The sequence below is a fragment of the Sciurus carolinensis genome, chromosome 4 (genome assembly GCF_902686445.1).
Source record: "Sciurus carolinensis chromosome 4, mSciCar1.2, whole genome shotgun sequence".
In the NCBI taxonomy this organism is placed as follows: domain Eukaryota; kingdom Metazoa; phylum Chordata; class Mammalia; order Rodentia; family Sciuridae; genus Sciurus; species Sciurus carolinensis.
In genome coordinates this window covers 129,571,208-129,588,199 of record NC_062216.1, presented here as the reverse complement: position 1 = coordinate 129,588,199, position 16,992 = coordinate 129,571,208, and the positions used below count along the sequence as shown (strand labels likewise).

Genomic DNA, 16,992 nt, shown 5'->3' with positions numbered 1-16,992 from the left:
GTAGAATAAACAGAACTTGATTATTAATTGGATGCCATAATGGTGGCGTGAAGAATAAGGAGAAAGGAGTCAAGATAACTCCCAAACCTGGTACTTCATCTCATTATATAAAAATACAAATACAAGCAAACTGGGTTGTGGATGGGAAGAGAGAGGGAAAAGTACATTCAGTTTGGGTAATAGTGAGTTTGAAATATAAGTAGAACATTCAGATAGAGAAGCAGGCATAAGACTCTGATGAAAGTAGGAATATAAAACAAATAAAAATCATTAGTAGGTACATAGTAACAGACAATGAATGCAATGTTATAAGAAGGGTCTGGGTGACAGTATAAAACACCTGTGACAGGTCAGGGGAGTTCTTCTTCATTCAGAGGCATAAACAGAAATTTTTGCTTTTGCTTTTGGAAATCACTTGCCAATCCAACTCCTAACAAAAATGGCAAGGTCCTTGGCTAAAAGTGGATAGAGATTCCAGGTAACAGAGAGGATACGTTAAAGTCAGAAAGAGGTGGGTGGATTCTTCCTGACAGGTTTTGGTGCTTTGGGAAGCTGGGTCCTTTTGAAACTGTTGGGAATCGAGACAGCACTTCTGTTAGGGGTTTTGAGGACATCTCCAGGGGGGAGAGATGGCCATTTGGCCTTTCTGCCCCAACTTGCATCACTGGATATGGTCCTGACTTTTAACTGGGTGTGACCAAGGGACAGACTATGCTGCCTAATCAGATCAGGAGGAGATGAACTACACCCCCCAGGCAAAAATAATTCAATTATTCTTTAAAAATAAAAGGCTAAAAACCAATCACATTTAGTTCAAACATAATTCTGCTGCCTAATCCAAGTGCTACATTTTAATCAGCCCTGTCAGCCTGATTTATATCTAATGCCCATGGGTTTTAACTAGTTTAATAAATCGTCTAGTGACCAAAGGAAGAAAGTCTTGTTGCAAAGTACTCTTTCCATTATGAGGGAGTACAGTAGTGGGGAATTGACTTGGAAACTGCTTAACAAAGCAGAGACCCAGTAAATGTATATGGAGATTAAGTCTGAAATCTTGTTTTTTATTATGTTTAATTTATTTGTATGTTTGTATACTTACAGTATCAGTAAAAGCACTCAATCAACCTTATATAGTCTGTTTGTCAGCTTTCTCTTACTAGATTATCAGCTAGTAGAGAGTGAAGTCTTATCCTGGCTCACTGTTTTGGAGATTTCTGTCCATGGTCAGTTGATCTATTGCTTTGGGGCGGGTGGCAAGGCAGCACATCATGGCAGGAGCATATGGCAGAAGAACCTGCTCACCACATGGTAGCCAGGAGGCAAAAAAGAGACACAAAGAGGCCAGCATTCCAGTATCCCCTCCAAGGTCTCCCTATAACCTAACTTTCTCTTACTAGGCCCTACCTCTTTAAGGTTTTACCACCTCCCTATAGTGTCATGGCTGGGGACTAAGCCTTCGGCACATGGGCCTTTGGGGGACATTCCAATATCCAAACTATAACTAACTCTGAGTGTTTGTGACTCCATTTGCATTATTTGCTATTGTAAAATGGCTTAGCATTTGCATTTGGAAAGAACATTTTAATTTCTTTGAAATTAAAATCTTAAATCATTTGTATTTAATGATAGAAATGATCAAATGGGTCTAGGATTCAGACTAAAATATATCTTGCACAGTTGTATGGTAACTTTAAAGCTGTGACCTTACTATTTCCTTGGGAATTTGTATTCTACAATTGTGATTTCATGTAATAGGATAAGGAGGAGATGCGCGTTTCTAACTTTCAAGAAGTAGATAGCATACATCCATTAACTCCAAGTAATCATATATGAAATAAAACTCATTTTTTTCCAGATTCCTTTCTTTTTCCTAAATTGCACTTATGTATAATATCTGGCACTTATTAGCCCCTCAAACACACATGTATCTGTGTGCATTATATTTTAGCATTTCTATTTCGTGGTAGAATAGTCAAAAATTCGGGCATGTTCCATAGACTCAATCCAGCTTTTCACAGGCAAGCAGAGAACTGAGGCAAATTATTCAAATATTTTTCGAGTAACAAGCCAGATGATTTCAATTTCAACTAATTACTTCAACTCCACTTTAGTTGGGTAGTCCAAATTTTTGTTTCAAATGCACAGCATTTACCTTCTTGAAAAGTTGCCTTTTTGATTGATTTTTAATCTTGAGTTCCTATTTCACTTCCCATTTACCTTTACAGCTAGAGACTTTAATACTGTTTCCACAGTTACAAACCTCAGTTAATCATGACCCTGGGAATTAAGTTCTCAAGTGTATACACAACCCCCTTGACTCTCAGATCCCAGCATAGACTGTTGGCTACCAATCCTGTCCCTGGGGATCTAGGACATTGCCTGCCTACTCACCCTGCCTGACAAACACTGGTGGTAAGCCAGAAGTGGCAGTCCTCGATGTTTTAGGAAATCCATTTGATGAACCTTCTTTGCTCTCCCAGAGGAAAGGGAATAGACAGTCTCTTATAGCTTCTACAGGCTGGCAGAGTAGAAAGCAACTACTCCAGGCAAGGACGCCTCTGATTCTCAGAGCCACCAACTGACTGACTAACCTGGGTTTCCCAGGTAGATAATAAATCATGCTTAAAACCATAATACTGTTTTTCCTCATCATTGCATTTCCAAATCCTACTGGTCCTTAAGTTTTAGCTCAAGTTTTGCTTTCTGCATTAAATTATGATATTATATGTTGGAAACATTTTAGGCTGTAGAAAAGTGCAAAGAATAATAGGGCAACCACTTGTGTACCATAGATGATTTTTATTTAATAAAAAATATTACTCTCTGAAAGAAGAGGATCACATATTATTGAGACAGAAGTCACCTTGCCCAAGTCCAGTAGAAACTGCTGTTTTGTGTGGGGAAGTGAATCTAGAACAGAAGGTCCCTTTCAACTTGTGGGTAGATTCTTCTAGCCCTCCTTTGGGCTCACCTAGACATTGTCACTACCTTTACCCACAATAAGCTCCATACCCCAATCCACAGTTGAAACTGAGATACTTCTATCACACCTACCTGACTTCCTACCAAGGGATGCACATGAACCTCCAACGTGTATTAACTCAGAACTTGAAGGAAAACATGCGAAATTTTTGAAGTCCTTAGTCATTTCTCTGTCTATATGTTAACAGTGTCTTTTCTCAGATTTCTAACTTTCTTCTTGTTTGGTGTTAATCATGTCCCCTCAAAACTCAGATGTTTGGGGCTGGGGTTGTGGCTCAGTGGCACAGTGCTTGCCTAACATGTATGAGGCACTGGGTTCAATGCTCAGCACCATAGAGAGAAATAAACACAAAATAAAGTTATTAAAAAAATTCATATGTTGGATTTCTAACTCCCAGATACCTGAAGATGGGACCTCATTTGGAAATAGTGTTGTTGCAGGTGTAACTAGTTTAAATGAAGTCTTACTGGGGTAGGTTGGGTTCCTAATTCAGTATGACCAGGAGCCTTATAAAAAGGGAAAATATGAGCACAGACAACCACAGAAGGAAGATAGCATGCAGATACACAGGGAGAAGATTCCATGTGATGACAGTGGCAGAGATTGGAGTGGTGCATCTTCAAGTCACACAATACCAAGAACTGCTGGTTGATAACAGAAGCTAAAGACCCAAGGGAAGGTTCCCCACTACAGATTTAAAAGGGAACATGATCCAACAGATACCTTGATTCGGATTTCTTGCCTTTAGAACTGAGACAATAAATTTCTGTTGTTTTACTTGAAATATAATAAAAATAAATATATTTTTAAAATATCACTTCCAGTGTTGACATAGCTTTTCAAACTACCACCAAAATAATTCTCCTTTTCCCTTCCCTAGAAGCAAATTGTTGCCTCTTGGGCTGTTAGGAATGGTTTTTTGATGATTCTGCCCTTTTTTCTAGGTCTCAATTTTTTGCAAGGAGTTCAGTTCCAGCTCCCTACCATGACCAAGCCCCAGGGTCCCTGCCCCTATGCAAACATTATCAGATCCTCAGGAGGATGCAGTCTGAATAGTTAGCAGAGCCTTCCATCTTGACCAGAACCATTCTATTTTGCCTTCCCAAAGTACCTGAGGCTCCTGTAGCATTGAGCATTTGGTCCAGTCTCCAGTAACTTGTTTTGTACCAACTTTATGTATAGAAGGTATATTATTTCCTTGAACAAGACTATAAGTTCTCAAAGCAGTATCATTTTCCTTTTACAGCAACTTGGGCGAAGGCTCAGTTTAAGAGTTCCTACTCTATAGTAGGTTGCACTTGTAAGCCAGTTCTTTATCAGAGAAGTGTGTACTTAGAAGTTTGCCCCATTTTGTAGAAGATGTGATATTGCAGCATCCAACAGTTATTGATAACCTACTATGGTCAAATCAGTGGATTAAGCATTATAAGGACATAAGAAATGCATAGAGATTTGGTTTGCCTACCTGGCAAGTATCTATCACAAATTAAGGTGCATTCTTGAAAATACACAGTGAACCGTATCATGGTAATAATACTCATAGTACTCATGACATAAATTAAGGCGATTTTAAATAATATCACAATTTGATTTGTATTTTAGGAAATTTTTAACATTTAGACATTTTTCCAAAGCAAACCTGAAAATTGTTTGCTCAAACATTGAATATGAATTATTTACCTGGGACCAAATCATCAGTACCCTGAGCTTTCTAAGAGTTTGAAAATCATTATTGCGCTTCATTTGTTTGCCTTGCACCAGCAGCAGATCACTATATACAGAAACTGCCAACTCAGGCTTTATAGAACTTACACAGCATCTTTGTCTCTGTGACCGAACACAGATTAAATATGCCCTTCAGCTTGGATAGCTGAAATATACTTGGCTGCAGATTCCATCTGGACTTGAACAAAAGCAAAATAAATCCAAGACATGTTGCCATGAAATTCTTTATGAGTTGTCCATTTATTTGTGTTTTTTAAAATAATTAGACAAATTGCATTATTACATAATTAAAATTCACAAAAAATGTCCATACAGCTTTCTTTCCACAAAAATTCAATAAAGCACCCAGAGTGTGAACTTATCAGTCACAGAAATTGCTGTGTTCAGTCATCAGTCAGGAACCGACTGTCAATGTCAGGAACTGAACCAAAAACTTACTAAAATTTGAAATTTTTTTCTCTCTTTTCCAGACACTGCAAATGGATGTAAACAAGCTAAACATAACCCTGCTTCGGATATTCCGACAAGGAGTGGCTGCAGCTTTAGGGCTTTTACCCCAGCAAGTGCACATCAACCGTCTCATTGTAAGATACCTACTCCCACATTCCCAAAATGCAAGCTGTTTCTTATGTCATGGAAATGCTTATGCTATAGTTCTAATAACTCATGAACCAAATCCTGCACACTACCTATTTTTATAAACAAAGTTTCATTGACTTTGAGTGGAGCACTCATTGACTGTGGCTGCTTTCATACGTACAGCATCAGATTAGAATAATTGCAATTTAGTGTTTAGCCCATGAAGCCTAAATTATTTACTATCTGGTCCTTTTCAGGAAAAGTTTGTAAACTCTGTCATAGTAGATATGAATAAAGGGCCCCCAAAACTTGCCTTGCTAACTTAACACTATTCCTCAAATATTCCCGATCAGAGTAGAACCTTCTGTATCAAGACAGTATCAATTAACACCTCCTTCTAGTATATCAATAGAATGATGGACAAAGAATGCAGAAGCAGAGGACTTTGAATAAAGACCTAATCCCTGCAGACAGCAGCCCAAGTGGAATGCAAGAATTGATAGTCCAGAAAAGTCAAGAGAAAATTTGGATGGGTATCTGAAGTGGGGATAGGTAAACCCAAGAAATTTATTGCAGAGACCCCACTTTAGACCTAATTGTCAATCACCCATATCCATTTTTTTGTACCTTCCTTATTGTTTGGGAACCTGGATGTCATCCAGTATCATCCAATTAAATGTTCCCATCTGCACTTGGAGGTGCAAAGGAAAAAAGGGGAGGGGGAAAATTCAGATCAGATGATATTTTTCTTCATAAAATCTAATCACCTAAGGTTCACAGGAAAAGGAACCTTGGAATTTTTGTATTGTTTTTCATTTCCACTGCATTAGGAATCTAAGCAAGGACTATAAACATTCTCTCTGCCTTTAATTGCCTTGTTCCTACTTGAGCTCAGCCTTCCACTGTCTCCACATCTGCATTCCCAGCTATGGATAGAATCTGCTTTTCATTTTGGTTTAGATTTATGTTTCTTTTCGTTTTTCAGCATGTTGGAGGACAAGTTGTTTCATTCCCCAGAAAAGGTTTTATTCTGTGTGCTAATGATTTTCTGAGACTAAATAAACTTTGTAAAATAGTAAAAAGTTTCATCTCAGTTTCAGAGAAGAGGACAAACAACACTTTATAATTTCCTTTAAGAATAAAGTAGGTTATTATGTCCAGGGCTTATCTTGCTCAAATGAGAAGATTTAGATATTACAGAAATCTTATCTAGATCTAGATTTTTTACATACACACACACACAGAGACACACATGTGCACACATAAGTATCTAAGATATACTTTTATGCATATAGACTTAATGAACATAATAGCTGTTTGCAGGGATGAAAGAGGGGTTTGCCACACCTAGAAAAGGATCTACATATCCTTGGAGAATGTTAGTAGCATTGTTAAAAGTAGTTATTATAGTGGGCAGAGTTACAATACCTAAGGCAGCAGAGCAGGATGATGAAGAGCATGTGCTTTGGAGACAGACAGGCAGAACCACACTCCATTGCTAGCATGGCTGCCCCAGACATAACCATGGGCAAACCACTCATGTTTGTGAAATGGAGATAACCATAATTCCCATCTCCTGGGACTGTTCTAATGAAATAAGAGATTTAAAGTACACAGGAGCATGCCAGGCATAAAACAATGTTCAATCCTTCTATTGTTGTTATTAGGTCATAAACTATATAATAAATTATCATAAGCACATTTCACATCAGTATAAATACTGATTGTCATTGTCTGTTGCTCTTACAAACACAGAAGCTTTCTCTGGATTGCTAGGAGTACATCAATACTTCATTTTATACATGGGTGAACTTCTGATAAATTGCATTAAAGAACATTTTCTAGCATAAGAGAACTCTGTCAAAAAGAAAAGACTAGCAATAATTTCTTTTTATAATTGCATTGTATAAGTTGTAAAAGAGAATACTTTCATGTCAATGGTATTTTTTGTCTGGTGTTTGTTTTTTTGTGTGTATGTGGCATATGAGCCATTTATGGTAGGAAATCTGTCTCCATTTATGTTAACAAGGTACTATTAATAGGAAAAGTAGCATACCACTGCAAAACATATGCATTTCTACCAAAGAGTAGACTTTAAAAATATGACGTCTGAGGTGGACAGAGTCAGTGAAGGGACTTCATTTAGCATCAGTAACCTTGGCTAGTCCGGCCTGAACCTTCATAAAGTCACAAGGAAGGCATAGAGAATAGTGGTGTCCACTGGTGCTATTACATCAGGTTCTATTTAATTCATTTGATTTTAAAACTATTCTTTAAATGTAACTACTCAGGAACATCTGAACAACATAGTCCAAAAATAAAAATATGGAATGGAAAATAAACCAACATCCAATGAAATACAAAATTCTAAATCTTGGAGAGCCAGCTAACTGAAAGGAGATCATTTAAAGAATTTAGGTGTCGGACTGGTAATATTAACTCCATCAGAGAATAACAAACCAATGTGAACTCCAAGATGACTTTATGGATTCCAGGGTTCTGATTTTCTACAATGTTTCTAAAAGAAAATATTATACAACATTGCTTAAAATGTCTATAACACATACAAATAATCTGCTTTTACTAGGAAAAGAAGAACAGTGTTGAACTATTTGTGTCTCCCATAAACCGAAAAGCAGGAATTTCTGACGCTCTGCCCTCTAAAGAAGTGTTACGTTCACTTAACATCAATGTTTTACATCAAAGCTTATCCCAATTTGGAATCACAGAAGTCTCCCCTGAGGTATGGCATTGCATGGAATGTTTCATTTAAAAATTTGTACACTAAGCATGATATGGTAATCCAGTCCCACAAGACTTTGAGAGATGAGAGCTGTTTATCGTGTGTTACTTGACTTAAAAAAACATTTCCTTAAGGGTCAGAATTCTCTGCTCTTCAAACTGCTTAGGTTTGTTCCTTAAGGAAATTCATTTTCATATTAAAGTTCCACTTTTGATACTTTCTTCAGAAATCTTTTCGGCCTTGTAACTTATTTCAACTTATCCAGTAAATTTAGTCTAGAAGGAAGACCAGTTACATTTTGAAACTGAGGTCAAAACAACACAAAAACCCAAAACAAACAAACAAACAAAAAACCACCATCTTTATCTTTCTTCGTCAACAGATATACCTGTCCTCACAGCCTTCATTGCGAAAAATGATCACTTTGGAATTAGGTTGAAATTTTTTTTTTCCTTTGCTGAGAAAATCAGTCCTAAATTCTGTCAATATTTTCTCCATTGTATTTTCCAAATTTAACACTTTACAAAACTTTCCCCTACCACCTCCTCTGTCTTGCTCCTGAGTGTATTTAGTCTCCTCTCTGCTTCTCGTCTTCCATCTCACTCTCACAAACTGGAATGATCGACATCCTAAACATATGTAATTTGATCCACAAAATCATAGAACTTGACCTTGAAGGAGAACATGAACATTTTGCTGATACAGAAAGTAAGATCCACAGAAACTGACTCCCCTGAGATGACAGAACAAAGTATAAAGCAACACTTAAGATCTAGATATCTTGATTTCCCATCTATTCCTACGCCCGGTGCGGTGGCACACACCTGTTAATCCCAGGGACTTGGGAAACTAAGGCAGGAAGATTGCAAGTCCAAAGCCAGCCTCAGAAACTCAGCAAGGGCCTGAGCAACTTAGCAAGACCCTGTTCCAAAGTAAGAAATAAGAAAAGCTGTGAATGTAGCTCAGTGGTTAAGTACCCCTGGGTTCAATCTCTGGTACCAAAAACAGAAAAGAAAAAAAAAAAAGTCTATTTCTCTTCCCAGTAAATCACACTGCTTCTCATCCAGCAAATATCATAGGTATGATATAAAAAGCTTTGGTACAAGACAGCTTGAATCCCAAAGGTGACACTTAAGATGGGTATGACCTTGGGCAGGTCATTTAACCTTTGCATAGTGTCAGCCTGAGTCTCAGTTTCTTCAGAGCCAAAATAGGTAAGAGTCCTTATCTTATAAACTTGAAATACAGATTAAAATTTTCAGATATACGAGGAAATCCTCACATAGAATGGTACTAAACAAAATAATTTGAGTAAAGAATAGATTGGCAGAGTGGGAACATGCAACCCTCCCCTGGTATCCTTGGAGGAATGATTCCAGGTCCCCCCAGGATACTAAAATCTATGGATGCTCAAATTTCTTAAATAAAATGGCATAGTATTTGCATGCAACCTATGCATATCCTCCCATATACTTTAAATCATTTCTAGATTACTTAAAAAACCTAGTGTAATAGAAGTACTATACAAATAGTTGTTATACTATATTGTTTAGGGAATAATGACAATAAAAGGCTGTACAGGTTAAGTACAGGTGCAGATTTTCCCCTAATATTTTCCATCCATGGTTGACTGGACTTGCAGATGAAGAAACTACAAACAGAAAGGTCAACTCTATGTCATCATCGAATGGTGACTGTAACAACACTACCCACTGATCTTCCTGCATTTAGTCTTGTCCCCCTTCTCTGTCCCTCTTCTCCCAACACACATGTGGGGACTTTATGCTTGTTTTGCTTTTTTCTTGCCACTGGAGTGATCTTTGTCAATGTAAATGTGGCTTGCTGTCCTAATTTCATGATTCTTCTTTAGCTTCCAAAGTACCTCAGAAAGAAGTCTAGATTTCTTAGTACGGTACGTGGTCCTCCAGGTAGCAGACTCCATCAGTGTTGAGCACCCTTTTCTAGTTTAGTTTCGGCAGATCTAAGCATAGAGACATCAGGAGCCCCACATACTGTCCTCCCTCCATGCTGTTTGGTACATGGCTTCTTCTATGCACCTTTCTTTCTGCAAGATCTGTCTCTTGGACAGCAAAGCCTTCCCTTGTGCCTTTGTAGACCTGGGCACGTCTTGCCTTGTGCTCCCCTTGAACTTGGAACAGAAACCCCTTGACCTTCAAGTCTGTCTCTCTGGGGTGGGTTCCCTGAGAACACATGACATGTCCTTATAGCTGTGTCTTCAGAGCCTGCACTTAGGGCCTGGCATTCAAAGGGCACACAGTGAAAACCTGAATCAACAAAGAGCCACATGATGTGCTAGGTTGTATCCAAAGGCAGAAAAGCAGATGAATAGACAAATAAGCAAATAAATAATGTGATTCTTTCTCTCAATGACTTTATGCTCTTGAGGAGCAAGTAAAGTACAGAGAAGCAGAATACAGCACTATGCCCATGCCATGGGAACTTTGAAGAGGACTCCCCCTTGTGCTTCCCAGAAGCCAGAGAAGAGGGTCAACAGGAGACTACCCAGCCAGACCCCTCCCAGCCCCACCTGCCTCTGAATCTGAAGTGACCTACTCTGCACAACAAACCAACCCTATTCTCACGGTTTAGGCCCTTCACAGCCTGACTAGCACAGCTCTTGCCTAGGATAACTCCTCTAAATTTAAAAAATGCTATTGAATGAATTTATTCTGCTTCATGTAAACTTTTAGAGAATAATATAAACCTCCTCCCTGTTTATTGTAAATTTAAAGGCCATTCTGAAGGCTTTAAAAATATAGCAATCTATTAAGTCACCCAGATTTGCTCATGGGGCGGGGCGGGGGGGAGGAATAACTATATAAAAGCAAATACTTAGGGTCCTCTAACATCCCCCAGCTCAGAGCTGATGAGGAGATTACTTTAAGCACCTATCAGAGCTATTAGTCCACTCTAGGTCACAAGGCCTATTCAGAACTTGAAGAATGAAAGCATATTTGGCCAGTCATTCCCCTTTGACCTGAAGCCTGAGACAAAACACTCAGCCCTGAGTATGTGCAGAGGGAAGTCATTCTCAGAACTACAGAGAGAGCTTTGATTATTGCCAACACATTTGTGGGTAGTTGTTTAAAGTCAGCTAGTGGTATTCTCTGAGTTTCCCTACCTCTGTATCCATCTTCTTTTGGTTAATGAGTTATAACAGCTTATGTTTCAACCTATTGTTTCACGTTTTAATCCTCAAAATGCAGTTGGCTGTGGTAACATATTCATTAACAAAATAAAAAGAACTTTGATCTTTTGACTTTTCACCTTTTACGTTGATAACAGAATATCACAAATGATATCTCAAAGCATCTATTTCCTAAATTTACATTAATAACTTTCATGAAAGATATTTTTGTTGTTGTTGCTGTTTCTTTATATGCTTTTTTAAAAACTTAGAAATGACACTTGGGAAACAAAATTATTAAATAGAGAATTACTTTTGTTTGTTCACCTGTTTTTGTTTCCAGTCTAATCTTCTTAAGAAAAAAAGACATTATTTCTTTTACTTATTTTTATGTGACACCTAGAACATTGTAGACTTCTAAGTATTATTTTATTGTAAGATGTCCATAAAGATAAAACTAGACCTTCACTTGCCTAGTAAGTTAAATTCTGGGGAAATGGAATTAAATTCATTATTTAATCTCTGTTTACAAGTGTTTTTAGAAAATGAATGTCTATTGAAATAATAAGCTTTGCATTAATATTGAAATCATTTAGAAATTTTGTCGTTATTCAACTGCAAATTACTCCAGTTTCACAGGCCTTATATTTCAAAGGAGAAATTTACCTACTTTAAATAATAGGCCAATATGCTGCCTGATACATTCATGGGATATTTACAGAGAAAAAAATATATAACATGCACATATAAACCATAAATCATGAGTTGGTTAATTTTCCTTCAAACTTGGAACTTTAGCCAGCAGTTGAATCAAAAGAATTATGATCCAAGCAATACCCTGCACAGGAGATACACAATCAATGTTGACAACATGTATTGATCATTCAGACCAAGTGTTCACCTTGCGCCTAATGCAATGGAAGTTTGGCATGTATCCAACAAAGCCATATTGTCAGATATATCTCATTCATTTGCCTAAGTTGGTCAAATTAAACAGATAACTTATAACATTTTCATTTCATTCTTATTCTGCGTGCTTCATCTCTCCCAGAGAGATAGATCCTAAAGTCTCTCTATCCATCTGTATAGATGTATCATCTTTTCTAGCATTTAGGATCAGGATTGGAAAGGAAAGGAAGTGGAAAAGTAAAAGGAAAGAAAATAAAGAGGAGGCAGAGGGGGAACATAACAAACTTTTAACCCATATATCAAATTATTAAACAGATAGTAGCCATTAGGGAAACTATTCGAATTTTAAATAATGAAACTCATCAGCTTCTTCCCTGCTACCAAGTTAAACTCCAAAGCAATGTAGCTATGAAATAAAACATAAAGATGATACAGTGGCATCAATTTGACCTGCTGTGGAGTTTGTGAATTACTGAACCCTCAACTGCCTGATAAAATATAAAAGCATCAGGTTGACCCAATGCAAAGGTTAAACTGGAGATTTCTGTAAGTTATAATCTTTTGATTTGTGGGATCTTAACTACAAACTTTTCCATTTATTACCCTGCCCTTATCAAGTTTTTCAGATCTCTGTACAAATATAGTAGTGCTCAGCAGGAGTAGCATGACTCAGAAGGAAATCTATTTACCAAGAAAATGCTGTGACTAAGTTCTAGTTCAAAACATGTGTCCTTCGAACTGGAGGTGGGGGATGGGAGGGTAGAGGAGAATTCTTCCATCATTATAGCTTCAGTTAAAAAGGAAAACAAATGAACTTTGTCTTTTTTTTTTTTTTTTTCTTTTTTTGTACTGGGATTTGAACCCAGGGGCACTTCAACCACTGAGCCACATTCCCAGTCCTTTTTTGTATTTTATTTAGAGACAGAGTCTCACTGAGTTACTTAGAGCCTTGCTAAATTGCTGAGGCTGACTTTGAACTTGAGATTCTACTGCCTCAGACTCGAGCAGTTGGGATTACAGGCGTGCTCCACTGAGCCCTGCACAAGATTTGTCTTGAGCAGAAAGGAACACATTGATATTTTAGAAGTTGTAGAACTATAGCAGAAAAAAAATAAATAGAATAAACCAAGCCAGGTTAGGAACACATCATCTTTTTCCACCCACCTAACCACCACTTTTATCCAAATTTCGAATGAATTTAAGCTCAGATCCTTATACTTAAATTTGACAATTTATGCTGCCTATTTGAAGGCTTAACTAGTTTGCTTTTATAACAAACAATGGATGCTATTTAGTTGCTTGCAAAAAATTCATTTCCATATTTATACTTGATTCCTACAAGAGTTTTCTTTTCTGTTACTTTTCAGCTATGTTTATAGAGACACTAGAATAAAAAAATGATCTGGTTGATGTCAGAGGTAACAGAAAAGAAAATCATCACTTGAACCTAAGATTTTCTTTCCAGCAGGATACTCACTTACTAATCACGCCATCAACCAAGTATTTCAGATTCTCCACTAATTTATCATCTACATACTTTTAAAATAGGCATCTAAATTATTTCTTATATCTATGTATCTCTCTGGAAAGTAAAAAAAGATCACAGTGAGCACATCACTATTTTATAAGCAAAGAAAATGAAAACTTTACTACTTCAAGCAATGCATATGTCTCTCTCCAAATAATTTTTGTAATAATAGTCAAGCTCAAATATCTTTTCTATTCTACCTTGCTCATCTTTCCACCAAGCTTTAATTGAGTTCCAAGATAAAAAGTCTCATAAAGTATTTTTTTCAAGGCAAATATTTTGCTTAGTTTACAAATATTTGATGTATTTCTCTAGGTGTAATGAACAATTGGAAATTTTTTCAAAGTTCAGGCACCTAGAAAACAAGTTTCACTCAAGGCTTTCTTAGCCATTGTAGACAATATCCAAGGATGACAACCGCCCTGACTAAGGGAATAAAAAAGCAGCTTTCAACGAGATTGAATTTAGATGAGTGGAATCATTTGAAATAACTTAGACTTTGTTTTTCCTCATCTCAAACCAGTTGGTTTCAAGTTGAGGTTTCTTTAACTATAAATCTATAATGTCACTACTTTATAAAACAATTTCATTATAGAGGATATTATGTCAGTGTGCTATCTTCTTTAAATAATGGGAAACTTCAAATACAAGACATTCACATTTTATTCATGCTGCTTCTCTACTTTTCCACCCCCACAGGATGGAGCAAAAGCAATAAAAATAAACCTATTTATTTTACCTTTTATTACCAAATAACTCTGAACTTTCTGTCTTCCCTGTTGCTTTAAATAAATTATAATGTCCTAACAATTTATATAGTTGGGATGGTGCTTCGACAAAGTAAACACCACTTGGGGGAGTGGGGGACTGATGTGATAAGGGGCGGGGACAGTGATCCTGATAGTGCTGCTGTATTTATGAATGCATCATGAGCTTTTGTTTGCACCTGTCTGGCTTTTGTTTAAAAGTAAAAGCAATGTTCCAGCGCTGCACGTAAGCCGGGGTAAACCAGGAGTTGATGTGTGGGAGGGGACTCAGAGTAAGGAAAGCTTCAGAAACAAGTTTCCTTAGCACGGAACGGAACTCTCTTACCTAAGAATCAGGTAGCTCTAGAGAGACAGCGAGGGACTTTTCCAAAGGCGAGGTCCTGCTATGCACCGCAGGGCATGCCTGCTCCTGTTCCAGAGACTGCACAATCTTTTGATGTATCAGGGTGGCTGTCTGTCGTCTGTCTGTCGTCTAGATCAGTTTGAGAAGCAGCACAGGCAGCAGGGGGTGTAGGTGTGTTCCACTACACTGAATGGAATAAAGCTAAAAATATTTTAGTGTTTAATAAGAACGCCACAGTTTCCTCAAGCTCTCATTTAACATTGGACTTTCTGTTTTGCTTTTAAAGAAAAATGTTTTACAAGGGCAGCATGAAGCGGACAAAATCTGGAGCAAAGAAGGATTTTATGCTGTTGTCATTTTTCTCAGCATCTTTATTATTATAGTAACGTGTTTGATGGTAAGTTGGCTTCTTTGTATATTTCATGCTATGCTGAGTTCACTGCTTAATATTATTGGATGCATTGCCATTCAAATGAATGTTGAAAAGGCTGGGAAAAGAAGCAAGACTGTAATCCTGTTAGTTAACGGGCATATTCTGTGACAGCAGAGTGATTGCTAAAGCAAAGTCTGTGGAGGTGTGGATGCTGACCTTCTTAAGAACAGAGCTGTAATTGCACCGAAGTTTTTAGTAACTTGATCAACTCTGAGAATGAAGCTTTAGATGGTGATTTACTGAGGTCACTGAAATCCTCAAAGTCATTAAAGTCTCATGGGCATACTTTGGGCTTACTTTATTCTTCCTTTTATATCATCTTTATGGAACTCAGGAAAAATTTAAAAGAAGAAATGTGTCTTTGGGGCAAGCTTAACTCCCCAAGGCAGAGTTATTTCCTTACTTTTAAAGACTCTTGAAAGCATTCTATGAAATACCAGGCATGCAAAAGAGGCGATTATAGCCTCACAGGCTAAATCACCTCTACCAATTAATATTTTAGGTGAATATATAAGTGTAAAAGTATATACTCAATAGTTCCATAAGTTTCAATGTGTATACTTTAACATCATATTTCTAATTTTTTAAACTAGAACCCAAATAAACCTAACCCACTAAATTACACAGTGCTATTTGTTATTGAAAGAGTTAAGAGTTATCTTTCAAGTAGAAAATTATTTTTTTATTTCTTTGAAAATTTTGTGACATGACATAATATTTGAAGTTTATAGATGGGTTTTAATATCTTTTTTCCCATGTGCTATTTTTTTAATTTTGCACATTTTTCAAAAATTCTTCTTTTATACTTCTTAAATGGCCCCAAATAAGCATTATTCTACTTATTCTATTCACAATCAGCAGCATCACCCAGTGTTTTTGTGGATTTTGCTCATTTGTGCTCCCCCTGCTGGGAAGGGGTTTATGGTAGAAAAATTGGAGCTCAGTCCAGATAGACAGAGGCTGAGTGGATCTAAGTTTGAGGAATATTAAGACCTTGAATAGGGTAAAGATGGGCCTGTTTCCTAGAACTCAAAACCTGGAAGTAACCTGGTGGCACATGGCTATCATCCCAGCTCTTGGGGAGGCTGAGGCAGAAGGATCACAAGTTCCCAAGTTCAAGGCCAGCTTCAGCAATTTAGCAAGCTTCTGTCTTAAAATAGGGTAGGAGAGATGTGCCCCTGGGTTCAATTCCCAGTACAAAAAAACAGGAAGCAAAAACATCCTAATTAATTCAAAGGTGTTTTCTATGGATCATGAATTAAGAAAGAAGATTTCTGAAAGTTGTGACCCAATAAACAAAAGAATAATCTAAGAATAGATTTAAAATAGATCTTTATATCTTAAATGGTGAAGATTAAGGAAAAAGAATTTTCATGAAAGAAAGGGGAAGGTTGTATGGAAATTGTAGCAGAGACCTCCAAGCATGTCTTACTATTTAAAAGGGTGTGGTTCCTTGTTAAGGTTAATTGCACTTTAAAATATGTGATTCTTCTTTCCTCAACATAGAAAATCTCAAATGCTGTTCTCTATCTTGTCAGTCACAATTAGGTTGTTGTTCAGCTTTACAGGTGAAAAAGGAGAGGAGGGGCAGGGGATGAAGCTTAGTGGTAGAGCACTTGCCTGGCACGTGCAAGACCAAGAAGGAAAATAAGAAGGAAGGAAGGTAGGTAGGAAAGAAGGAAGGAAGGAAGGAAGGAAGGGGAGGAATAGAGAATAGAAAGGGGTAGAAAGTGGTAAAAATTGAGACTGTCAAAGGGAAATAAATGGTTAAGATTCAGAAGAGCAAAGGCAAGGATAGGAGGAAGTTAAGAAGCAGATTTATGTGCATCCTTTG

At 37.2% G+C, this 16,992-nt stretch overlaps 1 protein-coding gene across 3 annotated transcripts in view; it reads left to right on the top strand.

Annotated features, from left to right (window-relative positions):
• Ptprr (protein tyrosine phosphatase receptor type R) overlaps positions 1-16,992 on the top strand; it is a 257,549-nt gene that overhangs the window by 142,838 nt on the left and 97,719 nt on the right. For 2 of the 3 annotated variants that reach the window (XM_047551730.1, XM_047551732.1), the window contains 3 exons: positions 5,179-5,292; positions 7,875-8,030; positions 15,012-15,122. In XM_047551730.1, the coding sequence (XP_047407686.1) occupies positions 5,179-5,292; positions 7,875-8,030; positions 15,012-15,122 (381 nt within the window). Of the gene's footprint in view, positions 1-5,178; positions 5,293-7,874; positions 8,031-14,841; positions 14,897-15,011; positions 15,123-16,992 lie in introns of those variants that run through there. The other variant, XM_047551733.1, reaches the window with a different exon arrangement.